Source organism: Musa acuminata, chromosome BXJ3-1 (assembly GCF_036884655.1).
Source record: "Musa acuminata AAA Group cultivar baxijiao chromosome BXJ3-1, Cavendish_Baxijiao_AAA, whole genome shotgun sequence".
Taxonomy (NCBI): domain Eukaryota; kingdom Viridiplantae; phylum Streptophyta; class Magnoliopsida; order Zingiberales; family Musaceae; genus Musa; species Musa acuminata.
In genome coordinates, this window is record NC_088349.1 from 15,278,095 (window position 1) to 15,297,509 (window position 19,415).

The window sequence follows — 19,415 nt, forward strand, 5'->3', positions numbered from 1 at the left end:
CATTAATGTGTCAGCTAATGACTTATCAACATATTTAAATCTATCTTCGATAACCTTTAAATATTTTTGTATACTAGTTGCAAGTGGTAATGAAGACTTTATGTTATTTATAATCGTTAATCTAATAAACATTAAATTAAGCCTATTAAATTTTTTTAAGCATTTATCTCATTAATTTATTCTACGGTGCTTTCATTAGTAAAGTTTACGGACCTTTCATCAAGTAATACTAGGTCAAGATCTAATATGCCTAGAGTAAACTACACATGCTCTAACCATTCTGAATAATTTGAAATATGGAATACAAGGATATTATAAGCATAAGAGTATCTAAAAACAAGTATCATTGTAAAATATAAAATAATATTAATATTTTAAGTTTTCAAGATATGATGACTATTGATATATCTATTATTTACTCAAAATTATCTATGGATGACAAATACCATCATTGTTACCTTTGAGATTCCAAAATAGTATCATCATATCCCATCACATTATTATTTTAAATAGATTCTCATTTAAGATTATTTAAATCTTCTAATTATGTGTGTCATTATAAATATTATTTTCTTAATATCATTTAGGACTAATTTTTAATATAATTTTATAAATTATTGGTTTAGACCATCTTGACGGTTACAAGACCAATACAATAATATAAAACATAAATATTTTATAAATAATAAAATATTTATTATGATTTATATCTTAAAACCTATCATTTTGGGCTACTTTGAATTACAAATAATATTTACTAAGTATCCTTTAGTCTAATTTACGTCGAAATATTTTATTAATAATAACATAATAACCATAAATAATTATTAAATGTTAATAAGTATAAATAAAAATTCATATGATAATTATAATCATGATAAAATATAAAATGTCTTTATGTAAAAAAATAAACATGATTTCACAATATTAAAGATATATATGTGAATAACTAAAAAAAAATTAAAAATAATAATTGAAGTTTAATTATCATATGCAAAAATATGTCACATGAAAAAACTGTAAGAGACTACTATAATTTATATCTGTTTAATTTCACATAGAATCCTAGACTAATCAATTGTATTTATTTAGGTAAGTCTAAAATTGGGCTAAACATCAATCCAATTAAGTAAGTCAAAAATTAAAATTAATCAAAAAATTAACTTTCACTAGATTCAATCAAATTGATCAAACCTAAATCTAATCAAATAGTAAAAATACAATCATGATTATATCAAATCAAAATATTTGATTAAAAATAAATCATAATAGTTAATTTTATAATTAAGGATATAAGTCAAAATTTCTTAATTTTTTAGGGGTTAAACTATAATTTTAATAGGATATATAATAGAATTATATAGTTTCTGAATGGTAGAACTATCAAAAAGATATAAATTAGAATTAAAAGGATTTATAAAGGTAAAACTATAATTTTAAAATTAAAACCCTAATTCTTTCCTTTGCGGGATTTGGCTGACAACCACCAAAGATCATCGCCCTGAATAATATTGTTATCGATAATAAGCTGCCGATGGTGGTCTAGTGATGAACTACAATAATCCTCACATTGTTCGTAAATAAGTGACGTGACGGATTAAATAGAAAAATAAATCAATAATATACATAAATCATTCAAGTATTATAAATGAAAATCAAATAATATCTTTTTACAAGCAAAGAGTACTAATAAATGGATTTAAGGTATTGATTTTGATACCAATTATAAATATAAAAATCATGATTATGCTAATATTATATGAAAAGCTTTAATGTCAGAAACTAAAATCAAATAATGATGGGTCGGATTTACGATACATATATTTCAATATCATCAAAAAAAAATTATTTGATACGTAAGTGTACTATTTCAGATTTAAAAGTCACATCGATATCAATTTGTAATGATAATTAGATTTATCTTTTTTTCTCTTTCTATCGTTCATAAATGAACACCACTAACAATAATGAATTAGGGACAAAGAGAAATTAAAAATATCTGTCATCATTGATTATTTCATTCAGATTTTATCCTTTTATAAATAAAAATAAAGGATCTAATACGATAATTATAAGAGTATCTCTAGATAATATTCTAATTAAACTTTCTTCTTATTAATCATTGATTATCATCAAAATTTAAATAAATCTATAATACATTTTATCTAATTAGATATAACCATATAAAAAAATCTAACGAGTACTGTTCCCAAAAACAGAGACTCAAGAAAGAGAAATCAAACCAAGAGTTGGTGGTGGGCGTTAATCAAATGTCACACATCGGCCAAGCAGAGTCAAGTCAACCAACTACTGCTTGTTTCGTGAATCAGTATACCCGTAGACAACTCATTCGGCCGAGTCTAAACACAACCCGTAGGCCGAATCCTGCCTCGACTTATTCTTCTAAGCCCCTTAGCTCCCTTCGTCGGTTGGTCATTTACTGTTCCGATATCCAATTCCGGTGAAGCGGCTGCTCGGGGCCCCATAGCGAGCACAAATCGTTGCGAAATCAAATTTGATGGTTAATGTGGGACCCGCGTAGGGACCATCGGGTCGCTCACTCCTCGAGTTTAATCTCCTCGAGCCCGAATCGTTCGTATTTTTCGTGTTCCCGAAACCCGACCCACCTTTTCCTCTCTCTCTCGCTCCGGTCAATATCCGCCCCTTCCCATCAGTTCTGTCACCCCGGAGATCGATCGACGATCACCGACCGCCTCCTCCTCAATGGACGAGTTTTCCGGCATCCTCGATCGTGATTTCGGGCTCCGGCCGCAGGGCAAGTCTACCCCCATAGCCTCCCCCAGCACCGCCGCCACCGTAGGAGGAGGGCGCGGAGAAGGCCCAAACCTTTGGTCCGTCCGGGACGGATCCTCCGACTCGACCTCCTCGTGGGAGAATCCATCATCCGGCTGGAACTCCGCCTCGATCGGCGATCCCTTCCTCCGGGATCGCGGAGCTGGCATCTCGAAGGATTATGATTATGTCTTCGTAGGCGTTCCTGCGAACTCGAGTTGGTCCTCTCGTGGACAGTATGCCTCGTCTTCATCGCCGTCGAACTTTGACTCCATATTCAACGGCTTTGCGGATTCCGGGACGAAGTCCTCGTCATCTTTGCCCGTGTACGATAAGCCGGTATATGACGACGATATATTCGACGGGGTTCCTGGCACGAAGAGCTCGTCATCGGTTAAGTATGACGATGCTTTTGCTTCCCTTTCATCAGGATCTAATCATGTTTCTGCACCACCGTATGAGGATCTCCTTGAGAACCTGGGGAAGCAAATGCCGGAGTCAAGGGCCGGTAGTGATAAGAGATCTGGGGAGAAGGAGGAGCAGGATATGTCAGGGTTCGATGAGCTAATTCCTGGATTCGGTAGGAGCAGCCCACCGAAGAAAAGGTATGATCTGTGATTCGTAGGCAGACTTGATTAATTCTCTTTTGTTAGATCTCACAATTGTTTCAGTATATGGTATTTTTTACCCTGACAGATGAATTTGGGTCATCAATGCATAGAAAGTTTTACTTAGGTTAATTTGCTATAAAACTAAGGGCTTCTGTTTTCATGCAATATTTCCACGTATTAAAGAGAGATACTACCAGTTTGTTTTAATGACTTTTTAAGCTGATTTCCATGATTGTGGAATTATATGCTTTGCGAGTTTAAATTTTCTGCCTTTTATTTCACTATAAAGTATAAACTATGTTTATTGTCATATCTTACAATTATTTAACATGTGGACAATGAACTTTCTTGGTGTACAGAGATAAAGAAGGTTCATTTTGATCTACTAACGTTGAATGCTTCGTAAGTGGTAAGAACAATAGCTTTTATAAACATTAGATGACACATGCTGCTTAAAATGGGCATGAATTTCTTACAATTGTTTATTAGAAATAGGGTGAAGAATATAATACTACAGTCTGCTCTTTTTTACTTGTGCAATCATTAGTCCAGAGCTATAGGAGACAGATCTCAAGGAGGTAATTTTAACAACAGATACCAGTACACCAGCGAATATTGGCCACATCCTCATAAAAATCCACTATATGGCACTCAGCAACAAGAGCTAGGATTATGTTATCCTCACAATGGTTGAGTAACCCTGCATACTGTATATGATGTAGTAGCAGTGAAAAAATTAATTAGTTGCTCACTGCTGCAGGCCTCAGTGAAAATAGAGTGGAAAATGTTTCAATGAATGATGATAAGTTCAGCATGAATTGAGGCCATCAACCTCTTCAAGTCATTGGGAAGTTCTGAATAGACTTCAAATTTATGGGAGGTCGTGCAGGTCTGAAAACTTTAGAACTGGCACGTATTGGCCCTAACAATTAAATTTCACAAGGTTTGTGAAAGTGGGAGAGATCAGCCTGTTCTGAACATCCCCGAACCTCCTGTTGGTAATAGTCATCCGTTCGGAGTCAGTTGGGCATCAACAGAACGACACTATACTTGTCTAGTACTCATTACCCATTTAGTCACATTAGATTATGGCTTGTTTTAGTTGCTACCTTTTCAGAGTCAGTCAGGCATCAACCGGACTAGACTACAATTGTTTGGTAATTGTTACCCATTTTGTCACATTAGATTTTGGCTTATTCAAGTATTTGAATTTATAAGTGAGGTTAATGTTTTGTTAATTAGCTTGGGTTTTCATAAAAGTTTGAGTGATGTGGTATATGATTATAAACTGCACAGGTTTTGTGAATGTGAATTTTGACTCGAATGTTTCTCAGTGTCCTCAAATATTAGTTTGGATCCTGGATTGAACTGTGATGAAATTTTAATATTATTGATTTAAGACAGAGTCACACCTCTTGAATGCGATAATTCGGAGGGGCGGGATAGAGGACCCTTGGAAAGTTTGGGTTTTAGATTGGACATGGCCAGTGATTGCAAAAGGCACTCGGGCGCTCGCCTAGGCGCTCGGGCGAGGCGAGGCGAGGCCCGAGCGCCTCGCTAATGTCCCAAGCGGCGCGCTTCAAACAGGCGCCGCCTGGGCGCTTGCCCGAGCCTAGGCGCTGGGCGCTTCGGGCGAGTGCCTGGGTAAACCAAGGCGACCGAACCAGAATTTTAGGTCTGGTTCGGTCCTGGTTCGGTTGTTAGTTGGTTCAATCGAACCAACTAAACCGATATAATCCCAACCCTAACCCTAACCCTAACCCAAGACTAACCTGCTGCCGCTGTCGCTCTCGATCCCGATCCCGATCGCGATCTCGTCGCTCGCTCCCGCTGCTCCCGCTGCCGCTGCTCGCCGTTGTCGCTGCTCACGCCTCCCGCGAGCCCTCTCGCTGCTCGCGCCTCCTGCGAGCCCTCCCGCGAGCCCTCTCGCTGCTCGCGTCTCCTGCGAGCCCTCCCGCGAGCCTTCCCGCTGCTCGCGCCTCCCTCGAGCCCTCCCGCTGCTCACGCCTCCCGCGAGCCCTCCCGCGAGCCCTTTCGCCTCCTGCGAGCCCTCCCGCGAGCCTTCCCGCTGCTCGCGCCTCCCTCGAGGCCTCCCGCTGCTCGCGCCTTCCGCTCCCTTTCCCTTTCCCGCTGCCGCTGCCGCCGCTCGCCGCCGCTGCTGCCGTCCCCGCTCGTCGCTGCTTCCTCGTTTCTCCATCAGGCTCAGTATACTCTTAATATTAAGTTTATTTGAATTTTGAAATGATTAATTTTCTGTTAATAGATTAATAATATATTATTTTGATTTTAATGTTGTTAATTTTTATTTATTTGAAATTATTGTTATAATTATATTATATATTTTTATAATTTAGATAATTTAAATAATTATATTATATATTTTTTATAATTATATTATATATTTTTATAATTTAGCGCCTCGCTTCGCTCCGGCGAGCGCCTAGCGCCTCGGGCGTTTGTGGACCTTGGCGCCTTTTGGCGCCTAGCGCTTTTTAAATCACTGGACATGGCCAATCTCACAATTAAGTGTTTTGCATGTCTTGTAGACTTGTACGCTTTATTATTTACTGTTCCATGCATGCCAAGTACAGTATTAAATAGGTTCCAGTATACCATGTTCCTTGGTTCACTTTGCATCTGCCTCTGGTGTTTAATGCTGTGAACTATTTGAACTGTGTGCTTTGCCTGCCCTGACACCTTTTTCAATATTTTGGTTCTGTGGAATAACATAGAAATGTTAGAAATGCTGGTAGGCCTCTTGGCTGGTATAACTTAAAGAATTACAAAAATATACTAACACAGTTTATGTGCAATGTTGAGTCCATAACCAATGCATACATCTTAAGACTGCAATATCAGCAATCAGTATCGCCAATGTATGTACATCTGAATCAATGAGATGACTTTCCATTGACATGCTTTCTTTAATTTGATATTATTTATGTTTAATACAGGCCAGTTGTATCCATGTTGAATTGGTTCTCTGTTGACATCTTATTCTTCTTATGTGTTTGTCTAGCATTTTTTGTAATTTACAATTTTGCCATTTAGTTCCATCAAGAGCCATAAAAACACCATATAAGGGTCAAGTTCGTTTCCAGTTAGAGGATCTAGTTATCTCCATCTCTTTTCTTGCAAATTCTAATAGATTTTTCTTTGATCTTTCTTTTCCTCTTATAGAACTTTGAATTTGGATTATTTTAATTTCCACCTGTGCCACAGTGGTTTCGTTGGATCTTATTGTTGACTGCTGCTACCTTGATTTTAACACTCCCAGGCATTTCTCATTTGAACCTTTCTAAAGACGGTCAATGAATTCTATAATCTCCTCTTAAATTTTAATCAATCTAATACTTAAGAGCATCACTCCCAAATAGTTCAATGTTCTGGCAGGTGGAACAATGGCTGATCAAATAAGTAATTAAGTATATTGGAGAATTATTTTAGAATAAGAGCTATCCAGTGATCACATTACACAATACTCCTTGAATCCATGGACAACTTTTAGAAGTTTACCTCTTTTTAATAATCGCTTGAAGTTGAATCAAGTTTTTGCCTTTTGTTTTATGTTGGCCATATTTTCAAGTTTCAACTAGACCTGCATCTCTTACCTTAGTGTTACTAATATCCCATTTAAACAACTTTGTCTTTTCCTGACATGACATACTTTGTACTTTAGTAGTCCTAAGTCTTTATATTTCGTTCAAAATTTCTAATTGAATCTTTATTCTTACATATGCTTGTCAATATAAAGAATCATTACAAAGAACAAGAAACTCTAGATATCACCAGATCTCTACCTAAATATACACAATAAGCTTATGAATAATTAGATTAAATAGTCAAGATTCCAACTTTGAGGTGCATGATATCGAAAACAATAGTTTATCCTTTGAGTTCTATATTATAAAAAATGGAGATTAGGCTTCTACTTAAATAGAAGAAGGCTTAGTTTTTAAATGATATATATTTATTATGGTTTTGGAATGCAGACCAGATTCTTCATTTGACATAATGTGCTTTTTGGTCCAAACTTGAATAAGCTCAACCCACTGGACTAAAGTTGCTGATAGATTCATTGCTTGATCGCAATAAAATGGACATGAAGGCTGAACCCTCTATACATGTTAAAACTTAAAACAACTAGAATATTTAGGCAATCCAGCTATTTTGTTAGCCTAAACAATTTTGTTAAGATTTCTGAGTTATGGTTTAGAAGTTTTTATAAAAACAACCAGTTTTATTGATTCTGGTTAAATCTATACATTAATAGAAATTAGGATTATGTTATTCAATTAAGTTCCTGATAAGATTTAATCTAAGTAGATCAATTAAGGCTTTGATATTGGAACAATATTAGCCTTGATTTAGTGGCTTCAACCAATAGAATAAGCTTCTTGAGTTGCTGCTAATAAATAAAGTCTAAGGAGGGACCAATAAATGAAAGAAAAAATTGATACCCTACCCATTATAAATTTTGGCATGACTCTTCCGATGCTTGATTCCTAAGATACTTCTATTATTATGTATTTTGCATCCTATTCATTCATTATAAAATGAATCTGTCACATATGAAGGTTATCATGCTAGTTCAAGTAAGATTTCGCGTTAGTGGTAAAGCATTGGTATGGTGTGCTATATACCGTTCCTACAGTGTCAGCCATATTTGAAAATGTGAAAAGGGTATATAACAACAATATTCTTGTTTATTGCCTCTTGAAATAGTTATCTAATTAAATAGCCTCGCTCAATACCTTTATTGCCTTGCAAGAAGAATAAAAACTTTGAAGTTATGTAATGGCAGACAATCTGCATATCTGGCAGCAAAGAGATAACCTTCTCCCAGTTCTTTTAACCTGGAAGCAATTAAAAAAAGCCCAAGTTTACATATGTAAACTGTTTCTTATCTATATAATGGATGAATGACATAAGTTACTTGGATAAAGCAGTCTTTGTTCCAAAGAACTTCAATTTGTTAATGATAAAAAAGAAAAAGAAGCATATTCGTAGTATCACTTTTGTTTTCATTAGTCATATTGTTATGATTTGAATGTATTTGTGACCTTGTCAGTTGTCTCCTTTAACTTTGAACAGCAAGACAATTTGCTATTCCAGAACTCTAGCCTCTCTGAAGATGCTAATCACATCATAGGGTTTTTTTTAATAGGTTATCCTCCATCAGTTTTTATTCTCAAATTCTAATTTGTCATTCAGTTCAGTTGGATACTTAATTCTGTGTTTTCATGTTACTTATGTCTTTTGATTTTTTATTTTCATGTATTATTATCATTTGTGTTATCATCATATCTTCAGAATGTGAAGATCTTTTTCAGGGAAGACCAAGAGGTTAGCCAACAGATGTCAGATATCTCATTAGATAAACCAGCTACCAGCAAGTCTGAAGATTCCTTTGTTATTTTAGAATCAGTATCTAACTCAAAATATTCATCATCTGGGTTGTTCTCTAACCCTTTAAAAAATATTAGTGAGCCTATGAACTTTGGAAGCATGCGAGTTGACACTTCTCCTGTTAGTGAGACAATATTTGATGATGTTAATGCTTTTGATGGAATCTCAAAATCAGTGCCACTATCGCAGCAGGTGCAGTCTACAAAATCTTCTGACTTGCAAAATACTGTTGGTAGAAATGGTATTCAAAATATGGACACCTATGGAAAAAACACCACGGTGGATCAATCCCCAGAGTTTAATCAGCCTATTGAAACCAGAGATGACATCTGGCTTACTGTTTCAGAAATTCCCCTTCAGACTCAACCTACCAGTGCTCCGCCACCTTCAAGACCGCCACCTCCACTTGTCATCAAGAAAGCTCCTCTTGGTGCTTATACAAAAAGGAAGGAAAATGAGTCTTTCCATGATTCTACGCAGAGCCATCCTTACAATGAAAAATCAGCTAAGCCAGCTTCAGTTGATGAACTTGAAGATTTTGCTATGGGTAAACCTAAAACATATACTCAAGTAACTCAACATCATGAAGACTTTTTCTTCAACGGAGTAGAATTACAGAAAAAATTAGCTGCAGAAGCTGCTATGAAGGAGGCCATGCATAGAGCTGAGGCAAGGTTCAAACATGCTGAGGCTAGGGGAATAGATCGTGGTGCCAAAGTTTCAAGGAACGAAGAATATATAGATGAAAAAAAAAATCTAGATGGTGAGGATCTAGAAGACACACAGAGACAAGAAGGATCAGACCACGAGCGAACACTGAAGGAAAGGGAGGGAAAAGAAGAGGAAAAGAGACTAGAAAAGGAGAGAGAGCAAGAAGTTGATAGGGAAAGAGAAAAGGCTAGACAAGCTGCAGCAAGGGCTATAAGAGAGGCAAGGGATAGAGCAGGTGCTGAAGCTCGACTAAAAGCTGAGAGGGCAGCTGCTGAAACACGTCAACGAGCTGAGAGAGCAGCAGTGCAGAGAGCAGCTGCTGAGGCACGTGAAAGGGCTGCAGCAGTGGCTATAGAAAGAGCTGAAAAGGCAGCTGTAGAAGCGAGGGAAAAGGCTGTTGCAGAAGCAAAGGAAAGGGAAAGGGCTGCTGCAGAAGTGAGGGAAAAGGCAGCTGCAGAGGCCAGGGAAAAGACTGCTGCAGAAGCAAGGGAGAAGGCTGCAGCTGAAGCACGAACTGCCGTAGAGAGAGCCGCAGCAGAAGCACGGCTAAGAGCCCAAAGAGCTGCAGTAGAAAGAGCTGCCGCAGAAGCTCGGGAAAGGGCTGCTGCAGCAGCTCGAGAAAGGGCTGCTACTTCTGCTGCTGCCGCTGTCAGAGAACATCAGAAAGTAGAAAATGATCTAGAGTCGTTCTTCAGCATGGGTGGTGCTCGAGCAAGTAGTACACATACCTCATCAGTAAGAACCAAAGTCAACTATAGGTAAAGAGACTTGTGATTTTTGTAGATTATAACATGCTGTTTGGATTTCCAGGAAACTATGTTTGATGTTAAAGATCAGAACAAAGGGAGTTCTGATGGAACAAGGAGAACATCCTCAGGTTCCTCATCTACCATTAGAAAGGCATCTTCCACAACTAATATTGTTGGTGACCTGACTTCCATTTTTGGAGGTAGTATTCTTTTTTCATGCAACTTATATTTTTCTTTCTTGTACTTGTGCAGCAAGTCTTTTATTCTGATATTTTAATTTCTTGAAATATTTTTTATCTATAAAAGGCCCTCCATCATCTGGCAAATTTCAAGAAGTTGAAGGAGAGAGTGAAAAAAGAAGAGCAGCCAGACTTGAGCGTCATCAGAGGACACAGGAACTTGCGGTAATGTTCTTATTTTTGTGACATTACATAAGATACTGATAACAGGCAATTGTACTTGCATTTTGACTAGAAGTTAAAGTTAAATTCTGATTCTGTATTGTGCAATTAATATGGACTTATTCTTTGGCCTTATTGGACTTTATGTACAGGCAAAAGCTCTGGCTGAGAAAAATGAGCGTGATATGCAAATTCAGAGAGAGCAGGCTGAAAGACATGTAAGCTTTAAGTTACCTGAATGCTATAGTGAATCTCTGAAAGCCTTTTTGCCTTGTATGTGTTCACTAGGACTATAACATTAAAACAGGTGCATTAGATATCCTTTTAACATTTTCATGTCCTTGTTACAGTCATTATCTAGTTTTATACTAATTCAATATGCTCATTTCAGAGGATTGCTGAAGCATTAGATATAGAGATAAAACGATGGGCTGCTGGAAAAGAAGGCAATTTGCGTGCCTTGCTATCAACACTACAATATGTGAGGTTTTCATTAATATGGTTGAATACTTATCCATTTTGCTATGTCAACATTCTGTATGTTGAATTTCATGTGGATATGACTCGCAGGTTGGAATATATATAACTGTTTGTTACCTTTTACTAAGCCCTTGACAAGATCCATTTTCAATCAAATGTTGCTTCACTTTTGTTCAGAGTTATTGTTTCTTGTGAAATTACTGCGAGTATGATCACTAGAGTTAGAGCACTCTTGCTATGGTTCTTGGATGCTGATTTTTAGGTATACCTTGTTAATATGGTGTTTGTTTGTATGTTTCATTTTCTTGGTAGTTAGGCAAATGAGCTAGTGTCAGGTGTCACTTGAAGAAGCATAATTTGCTAGAATGGATGGTACTTGTTTGTATGTTTCTTTATAATTAGTTGGCCATATACCTCAGGTCTTTGGTACTGGAACTTTTCATGTCATGCAGTCAAAGATAGTTCTAGGCATATTTACCAATTGTGACCTCTTCTAGGATTAACTTACTAATCAGTAATCACAACTGCAATTATTAGCACACAAGGCTAGGACAGTTGAAGTGGTGAATGCCATTAAAAAATTTCCCTCTTTCTCAATAAGGTGTTTCTATTTTCTAATATTTTCTATGGACTTACTGGTAAAAAGATTTCTTATTTTTCTTTTGTCATTCCTCACTTTTTCGTTTGAATTTAGTCCTTCTCTTCATATTCATTCACTTTTTCAGTTCTTATCTAACAGATACCACCCTGTATATTTAGTCTTCTGAGCTCTTTAAGAGACAAACACTTAGTCCTAGACTTTGTACTACTAAAGTAACTCCATCTTGTTCAAGAATATAAAGCAAGGAGGAAGGCTTTTCCAGATTTAGACATGGTTGAGTGGTGCTTGAGTGAATGTTTTTTTTTTGTCACCTAGTAAACCTGCACAATCATTTGGTGAGGTTGGCAGCATGCATGACATAATGATCTAAATGGTCCATACTTGAGAAGTGAATGAAAGGAAGATTTACGAAGCCTTATACTTTTCTCACATAATAATTTTTAATGACATGAGAGAATTGTGAGTACCAGAGGCTCTGAAATGTATTTTATAATTCTTCTAGTATTTGTTGTTTTGTAGCCTCTGAATGCTTTATGCATCTGTAAATCTGCTCCACAGATTAAAGCATTGATTATGATGATGGTTATATAGGTTAGCTGCATTAGTTGGTAGTATCATAAAACTTGTGAAGCCATGCAGGGTTCCAAACAAACTTGTGATTGTGTGCCATTGTATTTGGTACATATTTATTTCTTCTCTGGAACATTTTTATTAAGAAGTAATATATGAAGTTTTCTGGGGTATAAAGAACTTTAGAAAAAAAAAAGCCCTTGCAGACACCCAAATTTGTTGCATATATTTTTTTTACCTGTATGAACTTGTTAACATCAATGATAGAGAGATGCATGACGACAGGAATAAGGATTTGAAGAATGGGACTGGTAGGAGAAGATGAGAATGTGCCGAAAAAGAATTGGGATGACTGTTTTGGTTCTTTTTAGATTTCACATATGCTAATTAATGTTCTTTCCCTATCTAATTGGAGTTACCATAGAGGTAGTTGATGGAGGTTAATGGCACAGATATGTACGAAAGTATGTTCAGTCTATGAGGGCACATATAATAATACTTTTTCAACTTTGTGGGAGTAAATCTGAAAATGTCAAACTCTGTGTGGATACATATGCAAGTGTTCCATAAATAACTAAGCTAGCAAGATATAGGTTTTTCCTTGACTTGATTTTGGCTTGCATGTAGTAAGTACAAGGGTCCATTATTCAGTTGCCTACTATAAGGACAAGGTTAATTGCAGGAAGGTTGATTTTGGGCCATAATGAGGCTTTCTGTTTCTCTAAGTTTATGCACTAAATAGGAAGTTCCTCTTTGATTTTTCTATAATATTATGACATATACATTACCCAATTAATACTATTATTCCCCCTATTAACTGATGAAGTTAGGGTTGATCATCTTGTTGACTAGGATTGCAATAGCTGAACTGGGCCTTTGTGCTGAGGTAGACAATATGAACCAAATTACAGAATAGCTGAGGTTGGACAAAGTGAAATACCAAGTTGAGCGAAAGTGGACCATCATGGTGTGAGCTTAAAATTCTGGAGTTGCTGAGCTGAGGTACTCTACCGGTATAAAAGTACTCTTAAGGTAAATCTTGTGAAACAGAAGAGACTTTGGGAATGCTTCCATCAGGGTTCTCTTCTGATGCGTAAGATAGAATTCAATTTAAGTGAAGAATAATTTAAAGTGGAGATTTAGAGCATGAATCCCAAGAAGGTAAGAGAGTTTTGATTCCATCTACTTGTGAAGGAGGTTCCCTCTACTTGTTTATCCATATTAAGATGCTATTTTTTTGTGATGATGGATTATGTGATCGATAATTAGGATCTGGGTCAGTTAGAGTGCAACACAATTTGGTAGGTGGTCTTAACCGCATCACTTTGTGTCAAGCCATTGCAGTATAGTCCATCAGTTAATACTTCTTTGGTGATACCTGTTCGGTTCGTCTAATATCTCCTTATAAACTGATATAAAGGTGAAGCTAAACTTGAAAACCGGTCTAAGTTGTATGGCCAATAAACTTTACATGGTGCCTTCTCTAGTTCATTCTTTGAGGAGTTTACCTACCATTCAATGGTGAGCTACAGCAGAAAGAAGAGGGATGCGGCTTCTTCTATTAACTCTGAATCTGTGACTTGACGTGAGACCTCTTTAACCCTATAATTAATTTTGGTTAAAAAGTCAGATCTTGTATCAGCACAATTAGTCCATTTTTAATCTTGAAGCTTATTTCTTTCTGGTATGGAAGATAAAAAATAATTGATTCATTTATTCAGACTGAATTGGTATAGGTTCTTTCCTCACTGATGCCAATATATGGCACTTAATACAAGGTGGCATGTGCCAAAAAAAAAAATCATGGTGGCATGTGAATTTCTAATTGTTCAAAAAACTCACCAAAATTTGCTGTTCCTTGTGGCCTAGGAATAGGGTGGCTGGAATTCTCAAATTTGACTTCCAAGTAAATAATGGTCTTGTAGTTTTGGTTTCTATGACAGAAGTTGACTTAGACCTATTGTGATTGGGTTAGAAGATTGCTTTAAGTTAACCGACAGACTTGTTACCAGTAATATCATTTGATATGACATTAGAACCACATCTCTGTCTCTGACTATTCTGCCCATCTTTTTTACTATAGGTTATGTGAAAGAGTTCTGCACGAAATGAACATTGTGCTTGAGAAAAGTCTTTAAGTTGTCACATCAATGTATTCTTTGAGAGGTTTGTAATAGTTGTAAACGAAAGCTTTTAAATCGTTGAAAATTCAAATCAAATTTCTGCCAGTTGTCCCTTGAAGTGACAATGGGAAATGCATCACTGTGTCTTATAGTAATAGAGTTCTGAACAAAAGTGAACGTATGCTTGTAAGAAGTCTTAAATTGTCATATCAATGCATTCTTCGAGAGGTTGATTGTAGATGTGAGTTAGGCTTTAAATCATTGAAAATACAGATGGCATTTCTGCTAGTTGTCCCCTGAAGTGACACAGGAAACTCTTCACTTTCTACTTTCTAGTATAGTGGCCTTCCCAGTTTTTACTATCGTTTTGAATAAAATGAACTATATGCTTCTAAAGTTTTAACCTTGTTGTAATAAAAGGCCACTTAATTCTGCCCTTTCTTTCTGTCATCATTGGTAATGTTTGCGAGAGTTCTGGAAAAAGGATAATACCTATTAGAACAAACATAGAAGAAAGTTAGCATGCATTGCCTTCATATTGGGCAATATGGGCTCCAAATGTCTGCTTGACATATTTTTATCACACATCAGAAGGACATTCATGCAAATTTCTAGTAGATGAGTGTAGGAGATCAAATGGGAGATGAATAAAAGCTGAGAGGGTTTTCACTCTCAATATTTCTCTTTGGAATGATTAGTTTTTATTAATGCAAAAGGTGACACATGAAATAAATTTTTAAAAAAGGTCTTTTTCCTCTTAGAAGAAACTTCCAGAATACTCTTTTATTTAAAAGGTGAACTTTGGAGTTTTCTTATCCATAAATTTAGAGATGTCATATCCAGTTACTTTTAGTTTTTTCATTGTTTTCAAATCCCATGCAGGTGCTTTGGCCTGAATGCGGCTGGCAACCTGTATCTTTGACTGATTTGATTACTGCTGCTGCGGTCAAAAAGGTTTATAGAAGAGCTACTTTGTGCGTCCATCCTGATAAGGTGCAGCAAAAAGGTGCAACTCTTCAACAAAAGTATATTGCTGAGAAGGTTTTTGATCTCCTCAAGGTTTGTATTTAAGGGTAACTTGATCATCCTTTAGATTCTTAGAACTCATAATTTTGAACTCATGGTAATTGAACTTTTGGTCATTATACCTTCTTGCTCATTCTTTAAGCCTGTTTGTTGTGTAAAAGTTCCAGTGTTGCTTTTCCTCATAAACAAGCTAAAAACCTGAATTCAGATGTCTATGCCTTCCTGAGGCACAGAAACCTGATTCCTTGGCAATAGTGGCCATACATTCAGTTTTATAGGCACTCATGTAATTTATTTTGTAAGTGCATTTGTCAGCATTTAACCTGCATAGTGGCTGTTAAATTTAGAGCATTTTATCCTAGACACCAGTCTATCAATTATTTTTCTATATCAATCAGAATCTTTAAAAGAAGTATGTGGACTCATATGGAGCCTGTGTTAGCAATGGAACCAGGGAAAGTAGAAAGACAGTTTTTCTCTAATATATAATTGATATAGTTGGCGATTCTGATTCAGTGAGTCCCTTCTTCCATCATTTGAAATTCAATTCCATCGATCTTATCATACCGAATCCCATCAATTGAATCATTTTTTTGGAGAAATATGAGACATCTAAGTCGTCCAAATGACAAATTTTATTGACTAATACAAGTTGATTTTCTATTTCATTTAATTGACGAAACAATAGCTAGACCATAGCATTTGACCTTTTTGATTGAGAATTGTATCTGTGGCTATGACTGTTCTGTCGGGCTGTCTGTCCCAGTATGAATCATCAAGGCATGGAGTGCCAATTACAGAAATAAGTTCAAGTTGGCATAATATTCTGAAATACTCAATGAAGAATTTGTAACATGATATTTGTCAGAAAATGTCTTCCACCAGATCATGATAAATTTATTTCTGAGGTTCAACTTGTTCTGGATATCTGTTTTCAATTGTAAGGGAATTTTTCTATCTGTTAACAATGGTAAAAAAAAGTTTTATTCCCGATAATAGGAAGAATGACTGCAATTATTATATATATATATATATATATATATATATATATATATATATATATATATATATATATATGTATATGTGTGTATATATATACATATACATACATACATATATATACATATACATACATATATATATATATACATATATATACATGCATATATGAAAGCTTTCACTTGAAGGAAGCTTTAGATCTATGAAGTGAAAGCAGATTCATTGATTTTGCAGCACGTTGAAATTATTTTTGACATATACTTAAGACATAAAACTTATCTTGGATGTTATTTGATTTGGGATAACATCACTAACATCTTCCTTGAATGAAATAAGGTTGCTATATGTGCCTGCATCTATAGTTGTACTTGTTTGGTTTTCTAGGTTTATCAGTTTGTGAAGTTTATGACAACAGTATTCTACGAAATCCTGCTCTTCAGAATCTTCCCACTAATGTGTGCTATTGTGCTCAAATGAACAAAAGGAATAACTGATGTATCTTTTATCTTTGGAATTTACAACACAATTTCCCCATTTATTTGTCAAAGCAGATTCATCAGGTACTTAATGAAGTTTTTTAGGATTCGCATTCTTTTGGACATAACTATGTTTCTTCTGCTGCATATATCTTGAACATGGAAATCCATTTTTCTCTTTGCCTATACATAAACATTTTTTAGGAAAAAAATAATTGTATTTTGCCAAGCATTTGAAATTCTTGAAGAGATGCTTAGCTGATTATTCAAACATCATTTCCTGTTGATCTTTTAGGGTGCCTATCTAATTGTTTTCTGGTCACTGCTAATAATGAATTAATATAACAGCTAAATTTTCTCTGACTAGCATAAGTATCATGTTATTGTCTTTCCACTTGGGCAAGGACACATAGCAAATCACACAATTTTTTTTATCGTTCTTTTATAATTTCTGCAAGGGTGAGGATCTTAAGGAAAAAGAAAAAGGAAATAAGAGCAGCAATAGCATAATTGAGATTTAATGACATGGGCTACATTCTCGCAGAGCTTAAATAGGGAAATTTGATATAATTCTGCATTGTTCATATCATTAGGACCCTGGTTCCAAATGCTTTAATCACTTTTATTAATAATACCCAACTGAACTTTATATTCTAACCTATTTGTTGTTAGCAAGGAAAAAACATTGGCTGTTTTGTTGTATTATGATAAGTTACATCCTTAATTTTATCAAAAGCTAAAGCAAACAACTTTCTTTTTATTTTAAATATTCTCTAGTTTGACCTTCTCCAGCAAATTCTTTACTTGGAAGTGACCATGGGCATGGGTTACGGTGGTCGCCAGGAGGTCAAGACTAGAACACAATATATATCCAGTTGTCTAACACTCCAAAATCATATGATAGCTGCTGGTGGTGTAGTGGGCACTTTACCGAAAATAAATTATGAAATATTGATAAAAAGATATTTGTTTCAGTATTATAATTGCTGTTCATATTTGAGTTATGTTGCTACTTCCATCCTCTAGAAGCTTTTCATTTCTGTCCTATATGTTTGTTGTGGATTGTCTGGTTAATGTCATAACTCATCCCTTGACCCTGAAATGTTTGACAAGGCAGTGATTGCTGGTTAGGATGTTTGAAACATATGAAATTATATGCAATATTTGGCGACCTTAAAGAGGGGTAAGAGTACATGCAAGAGGAAACCACTAAAGAAGGAAGAGCTGGCATCAGATTGCCACTTCCATCTTGCCAGTATAACTTTGCAAGTTAGGAAGGAAGTTAGTTCTGGCCATATGCTCATAACTTTGCAAGTGCAGTCTAGAAAGATAAAACCTTCTAATTTTATGTGAGAAATGCTTTGATCAAATAAAGGCATGGCACAAAGACTGTGATTCTTGTAATGATACAGCCTGCCATTTTAAATGTGATTGGTACAGTTTGGCTTCGCAGCTTTCTAAAACACAATGGAATATCTTGACATGATCCATTTATTTGATCCAGAAGACCATTTTTTGGACTTAACTGGAGTTCTTGGGTTCAAATGGCTTTACAACAAAATGAATTATTGCCCTGTAACTACTGGAAAGTTGACTCTGTTGACTTATATTTTAAAAAAATCTGTTTAGTGAACAGTTTGGAGATCAGGTGATGGCCTTCAAAAGTTGGAACTTACATCTCATTACTAGCCAGCGGACTTCAAACTATTACCTGCTTTATAAACGCTGTTAAAACTTGGCATGTAATTCTTCCGGATGATCTTTTTCCTCTCTCTCTCTCTCTTCAATGTTGGTTTCATTAGCTTTGTTTTCATATATTGTGGTGATGTCCTTATTGTAACAATCTTTCTTAGAAATGATTCTGGTTTTCTTCTTTGTCTCACAAATATGCCCTCTTTGCGTGAAACAGGAAGCTTGGAACAAGTTAAACTCTGAAGAACTCTTTTAACAAGTCCACGAGATGACTCCCAGCTGCATGAGCTACTGCAAGGATAAGTATGTGATCATATTGAGTAAAGCCTTAGTGTGCTCTTTATTTATTATATTCTTTGTACTTCCTGTATGAGTTGATCAGTGTTGCCCTATAGACGCCTGCTGCATTATAAATCAGTTTTCTATTTGACTGATGGAAATGAATGTCCCTTTTTTTTTTCCTTTTACTTTTATCTTGAGCAAGTTGACTGAGATTTCCATTTACCGTTGACGTCGTACTTAATAATGTTGTTTCCCCTTCAATAGGCATCAGGGTTTAGATCTTCGGGTTTCCCACGTGGGTTTGGTATAATGAGGCTGCATGTGGTTTTATTATTAGACTATAATGGTAATCTCATACTATGTCCAGTAAAAGTTAAATTACCTGTTTTGAACACAAATAATTTTTGATAAAAAAATATATAATAATTAAGTATGAACAAGTATATCGTTAATTTATTTATAAATCAAATCATGGTTTTCTAAATTGGTCAG

At 35.7% G+C, this 19,415-nt stretch overlaps 1 protein-coding gene across 2 annotated transcripts; it reads left to right on the plus strand.

The window, feature by feature from the left end:
* Window positions 1-2,592: 2,592 nt before the first annotated feature.
* LOC103999008 (auxilin-related protein 1) lies at window positions 2,593-19,108 on the plus strand. 2 transcript variants are annotated; one of them, XM_009420638.3, is made up of 8 exons: window positions 2,593-3,398; window positions 8,738-10,259; window positions 10,335-10,473; window positions 10,580-10,677; window positions 10,827-10,892; window positions 11,066-11,155; window positions 15,331-15,507; window positions 18,859-19,108. In XM_009420638.3, the coding sequence occupies exons 1-8, from the start codon at window positions 2,725-2,727 to the stop codon at window positions 18,895-18,897; spliced, it is 2,805 nt and encodes a 934-aa protein (XP_009418913.2). In that variant the 5' UTR covers window positions 2,593-2,724; the 3' UTR covers window positions 18,898-19,108. The 2 variants fall into 2 exon arrangements, with proteins under 2 accessions (XP_009418913.2, XP_064992817.1); XM_065136745.1 differs by lacking the exon at window positions 18,859-19,108 and adding an exon at window positions 18,579-18,802.
* Window positions 19,109-19,415: the final 307 nt, after the last annotated feature.